Source organism: Monopterus albus, unplaced genomic scaffold (genome assembly GCF_001952655.1).
Source record: "Monopterus albus unplaced genomic scaffold, M_albus_1.0 scaffold270.1, whole genome shotgun sequence".
NCBI lineage: Eukaryota > Metazoa > Chordata > Actinopteri > Synbranchiformes > Synbranchidae > Monopterus > Monopterus albus.
Genome location: NW_018128150.1, coordinates 1618196 through 1626162, shown reverse-complemented (window position 1 = coordinate 1626162; position 7967 = coordinate 1618196). Strand labels below are relative to the sequence as shown.

General features: G+C 40.0%; 1 protein-coding gene across 4 annotated transcripts in view; it reads left to right on the top strand.

The window, feature by feature from the left end:
* LOC109972806 (zinc finger MYM-type protein 4) overlaps positions 1–7717 on the top strand; it is a 26002-nt gene extending 18285 nt beyond the window's left edge. For all 4 annotated transcript variants that reach the window (XM_020621960.1, XM_020621961.1, XM_020621959.1 and 1 more), the window contains exons 19-29: positions 2992–3119; positions 3230–3347; positions 3500–3748; positions 4222–4298; positions 4637–4766; positions 5095–5237; positions 5330–5444; positions 5916–6173; positions 6511–6622; positions 6741–6809; positions 7110–7717. In XM_020621960.1, the coding sequence (XP_020477616.1) occupies positions 2992–3119; positions 3230–3347; positions 3500–3748; positions 4222–4298; positions 4637–4766; positions 5095–5237; positions 5330–5444; positions 5916–6173; positions 6511–6622; positions 6741–6809; positions 7110–7236 (1526 nt within the window). In that variant the 3' untranslated portion in view covers positions 7237–7717. The remainder of the gene's footprint in view (positions 1–2991; positions 3120–3229; positions 3348–3499; positions 3749–4221; positions 4299–4636; positions 4767–5094; positions 5238–5329; positions 5445–5915; positions 6174–6510; positions 6623–6740; positions 6810–7109) is intronic.
* Positions 7718–7967: the final 250 nt, after the last annotated feature.

Below are 7967 nucleotides of genomic sequence, written 5' to 3'. Positions count from 1 at the left end.
CCTTCTGAATAACACAACAAGCTCAGTTATCCTTTAGAAGTTCAGCAAATCCCTATAGTAGTGAAGTTATTGTTTGTACCACAGCTGTATCCAGTATTAAAACTCTCCTTTTTCATGTTTGTGTTCTGAGTGTGTGAACTGTGATGACTGCAACAATGTTAAAGTCACTGCAGTCAGAATAACAAGTATCTGTTAAAACTGTGCTTTCTACAAGTGAGTTCATCTGACTTAAGAGGGTCGAGTGTGTCACCCACGTTTTTCTTTCCACAGCCTTCTGATGTGCTGCCAGGAGAAGTTGTCTTCTACCCTAACCCTGGGCAAGATAAAACTACAGGGTTAACTGGTTGTTCATACCTGCACTACTTCCATGACTTTTTTTGTTTGTTTATATATAACCCAAAACCGTATTGACAGCAAATGCATTATTTTTCAGTACTTATATGAATGTGTATTTGCAAACTGGTAGTGCTGTGAAATTATGCAATTAAGGGGGTGATGGTGTTTTTTTTTTCTCCATTTATTTTGTGTGGGGATATTCTATGTGCTTTGTAAGCGATGGATAAACCAGTGGTTGGACAGTTCAGACAAGGCTGAAATACAAGTATTTCACTGACATACAGACAGTACTGTAATGAAATAGTTTACCTCATTAAAGAAATGTCATTAAAGCTGATTACAGTCACAATACAGTTGTCAAGTGTCTGATAACACATGACCCCAATGTTCCAGTGATTGGTTTATGTTGTGTAAATTGCCTTAGGAAATTAACTATAATTACACAGTGTTACAGTTTCCAAACCCCCATGTCCAGTCATGTGATATTACTTAAGGTCCTGTGTATTTCACTCTGGAACAACATGACATACAACCTGGGGCCTGGTTGTATAGTAAAAAAGGCAATGGTAGATAAATCATCATGTTTATGGAAATGGTTCATTATTTTTAACCTTAGTTGACTTTGATTGTATCTGACTGACATGGATTCATGTGAAAATACTTAAGTGTTAGTTTGCTAGGAGCAAACCACAAAGATGATATCTTACAGATCACCATCTTGTAAAAAGACTTTTTATTTGGGACGCAGTGTTATTATTAGTGTAGGTTCTGATAAACCAATAGGTCAGGTTCAGAACCTTCTGGCCAGTCACTCTTATAGTGGTATAAATGAGCTTAAAATCTGGAATCACTTGAATTTTTGTAAGTGTCTGAGTGAAGAAAGCAGCATTCATTTAGTTGTTCACTTAACTTATTTGTACTGTTACACTACATTTTCAAGTTTAAAATGAATGTGTGATGCTTGAAAGTTGAAGGTTAAATTCCCTGTTGTAGCTCGCTACTGATGCAGTCTGGGAACTGAGACTTAGACTTAAATTCATCTGATGTCATAGTAAGTCAGCTCTGGCTTGGTTGACATTTGAGTTGATTCCAGCCTTGCATTACTGTTTCCTCTTTATTTTGTTTTTTGTTACTTATGTTATGTAAGGCCATGTTTAATTTCTTTCCTTGTTTTCACACGATTAAACTGACATGAGTCAGGTTATAAACCTATGTTTTATTACCCCCTGCCCCCCCGTACAGATTTTTGTTTTGGTAAATGCAAAAAATGTCAATAAATCTGAGGAAAATACCATGAATGGGACAGTTTCTTTCTCACATTTTATCTGCCATATTTCATATACAAATGACCATCAGTCTGATGACACTGTAATGCCATGTAAATGAGTGTAGAATAAAAACTAGTCATGAATATCAGCTGTATAACTCACTATTGTTTAAAAGTAGAAAACAAGGGCTTAAAGATTACAGATGCAAAGCTGCTAACCTGAAGCATGAAGCTTAAGCCATGTCAGTCCTCACCAGTTAAAATAATATAAAATGTTCTCTATCGACTTCTCTACATTATGGAAGGCTGCTGCTGTCTTTTTATGATTTAAACATCTCTTTCATGGGAATTGAGTTTTAAAATTGCCAAGTGTATTTTAAACAAGTGGTGCATTTTTTTTTCTTGAAAGAAAATCTTACATGATTAGGTAGAAAGCTGGGACTTGTGATGGGGGAAACGTTTTTCTGAAGTCCTATGAAGCCATTGTTTTCAAAAAGGTTCACTGTAACATTCGCTACAGTCAAGAGTGGTGCCATCTGCTGGCCATTCTTGGCATTGCACATGTATTGATGGATTAAATCTGTATCCCTGATGCATGTGCATGTGCTGTACATGTAACCAGACTTATCCCTGTCTCTGAAGCATTGTTAACTCACTGGTGGATGTGAAAGGAAGTTTAGAAAGTCGGCAGCAGATGAGAAAATCAGTTTGTTACTGGTGTCATTTCAAAAATCACTGAGAAGTGTCATAAAATAGATATTGACTTGTGATGACAAGTCAGGCATATATGCATTCTTTTATATACAGTTGTTAGTATACATACAAAAAACTGGTACAACATGCTGCAAATATCAGAATTCAGGTTACGTGTTGATGGTGTTGCTGCTTATTTCCTTAAAGGTGCCATGTATAATACTTTAACTTCAATAAATAATACCTACCTTGATTCATTAGAAGATTTTAGAGGAGAGCTCAGGAGTCTATGGTAAAAACACTGACTTGTATGATGCACAGCTTATCCTAATTTTATGGCCATTTTTGATGTGTGTCACAACTTTCACAAAAAATATACAATACATGTTAAAATAAACAAGATTGAATTTATGAATGTATTTTAAATTATTTTAGAAAAATAATTACATTGCAGTTTCATTCAAGTATGCCCTAGAGGCTGCAGGTACTCCAACTCTTGGGTTACCTGCTACCATTTCTGTATTTTAGGGGGAAAACTATTTGTCATGTAATTTTTTTGTGTGTTTTTTGTTCTATTTATTTCCTATGAATTGATATTTTTCCCATCTCTCTCTTTTGTTGTTTCTTCTTCTTCTTTTTAATCTCTCTTCCTCACATTTCTTTCTCCCTCTTTCCATCTCTGTCTCTGCCTTCAGATACCTCCTCACCAAGAGAAGAGAATGTGAAGATGGTAATGGTACCAGTCCCAGTACCAGTCTTCATTCCAGTGCCTATGAACATGTACTCCCAGCACACACCTGTTCCAATGGCTATGCCAATACCTGTACGTCCCATTGCGTTACATTCATATTTTGCTGAAGCTGGATTGATTAAAAGTCTTGTACTGCGAGTGTACAGCAGTAGATGAGACTCTTTTTCTCCGATTTTTTCTAGGTTCCCATACCCATGGTAGTACCACCACAGATCAAGGACATGAAAGATGCAGCGATCCAATCAGAGCCTTTCACTGCGAAGGAAGAAAACCTGAAACATCCCTCTGTTTCCCAAGCTGGTGAGGACTTAGAAAAACTTTTGCTCCGATATTCTGTAAACCTTTGATACCTTGCTGCATTAACCAAAGCCAGAGGAAACCTGGTGAGAACATAATGACAAACATTTCATCTCAACTGTGGCTTTGTGTGTGTGTCTGAGTGTCTGCTACAGACCAGGACAGTTCTTTCAGTGGAGACATGAAGCCAGAGGTGGTCATTCCCATAATCTGTGAAGACGAAGTGACTCAAAAAGCCGTACAAGCCGACCTGCCTTTTACTGGAAGTACAGAGCAGAGCACAGATCATCCCCAGCTTAATACCCAGCCAGAGGGGAACGCGACAAGCGACCTGCCTGCCGCTAGTGCTGAGCATCAACCTCCCTCCTCTCCAGTGATGGACTTGGAGACTGATTTCCCAGCTGGTGAGATGTTATACAGTATCCTCAGAATCTCAATCAGCTTTATTGGCCAAGTATGTTCAAACACACAAGGAGTTTCGCTCTGGTACAGAGGCTCTCAATGTGCTTATGTAAGGCAACAAGAAAAATAAAATATATAGGAAGTAGGTGCAATCAAATAAGAAAGAGAGCAGGGAAAAAAGAAACTATTTAGAAATGTATATACAAATATGTGCATTGTGGTAGAAGTGCTTACAGACTGATATATACAATGGTTATATTTGCAGTTTATTGCACTGGGGTGATTGCTCTGTCCTGGATTAACTGTTCATGGGATGACTGTCAACGTGATAAGTAACACCAAATCTGTTGAATGAGAGTCATTTTTAGATTGACACCACCCAAAAATGTTCTTAGCTTTTAGAAGGATAAACACAGATTTGAGATGGAAAACACACCATCTCTCACCACAGGTCTTTTGCTGTGTGTTTCTACAGAATCGACGTGTCAGAAGTTGTGTGCTCCCCGGCGAGGTGTTAAAAGACCCAGAGAGGGTTTCTCCAGCCGGAAACGGGTATGACATCCTTGATAGATCACAAGTCTTTGGGTAAACTCATGTTAATTTTAGCAGCATTTGATTTAAACTCTTTTAGTGCCCTGACATTAGTTTGTTGGTACGTTTTCCTGGTGGGTGCTGTGTGTGGGAGTTACTGTTCCAGAAACCTCTTTAGCAAAGACAACCTACCTGTGCTCACATGTTAGGACCGTCTTGAAACTTTCAAGATATTTCCTTGTGTTTATATAATTAAAAGTTGATAAATATACCCAGTATAAATATTTCTGCTCATAGTCAGCTTTTGAGTCATTCCAACCATTCTCTACCTAGTATTCACTGCATTTCTGCTCATCTAGGGACGTAGGCAGACTGGTTCACTGGACCGCACTGCAGTGGTGGCTCCAGCTCCCTCCAAACTGAACCACCTGTATGGGGTTAAAGCCTGGAGGAGCTGGGTCCAGCAGCGCAACGAAAAACCACAAGAATGTGAGCCTGAGTCCTCTTTACTCTTCTCACTTCATTTTATGGTGGAGAAAAATTGTCCCCACACTTGAAGAATAAAATCATGAGACAATGCTACGTTTTTGACCAACATGGTCGTCGTAATTCATTTATTCTTCAAGTATTTTCATACACTATGTGCTTTTCTCTTTTTTATTCCTAGTTGTTGTTATTGTCCTGCATCTGTGCCCAATTTTGGTTGACACATTTTATTTTTGTGACTTTTTTGCCACTTCCTCCTTTGCATTATTAGACTCTGTTGTAATCTGTTTGATTCTATACTACTTGTATTTTACACTCTCTGCACCTACAGTGGACATTAAAGAGGACATCCTTCAGTGTGACTCAGCCGAGCTGAGCTTTGCTCTGTCTCGCTTCGTCAGAGAAGTGAGACGGCCAAACGGAGACACCTACAGCCCAGACAGCATCTTCTACCTCTGCCTGGGGATACAACAGGTCCACACACACACTTTGCTGTTTTAGTGTGTTTCTTGTTTTTTTTTATCCACTCACTGGCTCATTTTTTATGTGTACCTCTGTTTGGACAGTTTCTGTTCATGAAGGGCCGCATAGAGAACATCTTTACTGATGCACTGTACAGTCAGTTTGTCAACGAGATCACTGGGATGCTGCGACAGTGGAAACCTAAACAACTACCAAGTGGTACGATCTTCAAAATAAAGTTAGAATCCTTGAGATTTTCAAGAAAAGCTTTTTTCTGCAATAGCCAGTTAGTTTAAGTAATTATCTCTCTCTAAAGATGTTTTCATTGGTATGGTGGAGCCTACTATTCTCACACTGGATTCAGACTTTAAAGCTGCACTAATTAACACCTTTATATTAACACTGGGTCAAAGAACTACGTGTTATAATGATGAACCCACAGAGAAATATGGTCCAACTCTGCAGTTTCTCTCCGTTCTGCAGAGCCTTTCGGTACCTTTCTGCTCATTGTTTTGTTTTATGGCTCACAACTTGCAGTTTCAGTTCACTCTCACCAGTCTCATCAATTTTCCGTGGAAAAAAAAGCTGATAACACCAAATAGCAGACAGGGCAAGGTTAGCAACTAGCCAATACATTTACCAGCTAAACGGCCAGATCTTTATTCTCCTGCTTCCCTTTTCCTTCTCCAGGTGGCCTTGTTACTTCCCGTGTTGAGGAGTCCTTCTTGTGGGAGTGTAAGCAGTTGGGCGCCTACTCACCCATCGTGTTGCTCAACACGCTGCTCTTCTTTTGCACCAAGAATTTCTGCTTCACCACGCTGGCACAGCACAAAAGGCTCTCCTTTGCTAACTTCACTCGACGCTCCAAATCCTGCAGCCGAGCTGGCAAAGTCCAGTACCTCCATCACCAGAGAAACAGCACAGCCACACACAGCCGGGAAGAGACAGGTGGGTGTCATACAGCATGGATGTTATTTAAAATTTAAGTAGTGATAATAAAGTAACATTATCTGTGCAGCAGTGGGTTTAAGTAGTAGCTTAAACCATTTTCAAAGTGACCCTGTTTAATACAGAATATCGTGTATCAGTAACTTGAATGCAGCAATATTATTTAAAAAATTGAAGACTGATACTCAGCTTTCAGTTTTTTTCTATACTGTATCTGCTCCACACTATTTCTGAACATAAAATCAGAATCAGAATATAAAAATCTGATTTATAGATTTCTTCCCTGGCTGTGTTTGGCCAGACTGACTGACTGAGATCTGCTATGCACTTTTCCCAGAGCGAAGTAAAAGACGACGAGCAGAGAACGGTGGAGACCTAGAGATGCTAGAAAATGTCACAAACCCTCTACGCTGTCCTGTCAGGCTCTACGAGTTCTACCTCTCTAGATGGTGAGAGAACACGCGCACACACACACACACACACACACCCCAACAAACATTACAATGACAACAACAACAACAAAGGCAGCTGAACAAACATCATCTCTGTTTTCTGGCTCTCCAACAGCCCAGAGTCAGTGAAGAAGAGAACTGACGTGTTTTACCTCCAGCCTGAATGGAACGTCAACACACACAGGTCAGAGTCAGTCCTCTAACTGTAAAGAAACACAACCATTTCCAGGTTTTAATGGCTTAGCTTGGCTCTAGGTAAGATGGGTTAAAGCTGCTGTGTTCAACATTTTGGAAAATACACTTATTTGCATTATTTGGTGAGATTAATATTATCTGTTAAGTCTGAGACCAGCATCAGCAGCTGGTCATCTTAGCTTACCTTAAATAAACAGGGGGCTCTGTCAGAAGATAACTAAATCTGTCTGCTTGTGAAAATGATGGTTTTCCACTGTTCTTTTTAATTTCATGTTTCTGACTCCACTAGTTCCCACTGGTATACTTGTGAGCCGTTAGAGAGCTCCACCCTACAGAGCATGCTCACACGCATCTTGGCTGTCAGAGAGGTTCATCAGGGAGAGGACGCAGCCTCTGATGATAACCGCTTGCAGTGATATGAAGCTCTGCCTTTGTCTGCAACTGAAACTTTGTCTGATGCCAAACAGTTCACAGCTGAATTAAAACTGTACGTACCCACAGCGGTCATTTGAGACTGAAGCTGATGACTCTGTAAGACCCTGACTGCCAGAACTCACAGAAATATAAAACCAGGAGAGATCTTTGTAAGGAACTGGGACTGTGGGATAGTTGTGTCTATTTACCTCAGTGGTCACCCCCTCCTCACATGAGCACGCAGCTCAAGTTTGCAAACGTCTGATACGGTCAAATATGGATAAGGGTGTGTTCATTGCAGACCCACTCTTCTTTTCTCATCGGTGTCACAAACTGATATTTATGCCCATCATTTCTCATTTGGTAGGTTTGTTCATGCTAAACCTGTCAGATGTCCTTTTATCACAGACTGGTCATGATAACAGCCAGAGCTACCGTAGACAACGAGAGGACTGTTTTACAGTTGGTGCCCTCTTTGCATCAGCACATTACCGTAGACAACGAGAGGACTGTTTTATGGTTGGTGCCCTCTTTGCCTCAGCACACGTTTACTGCACATCGAGAGTTTTGACCATTGTGTAGAGTTTTTAGGGCTGATACTGGTATTGAAGTATTGGGGAAAAACCAAAAGCCTAAAAGAACATTCTGAGCAGATTTGGTCATTCAGCACTGCAGCATGTTCATGTATAACTGCAAAAAAACCTGGACAAAATGCCACTCACCTCAGAGTGAA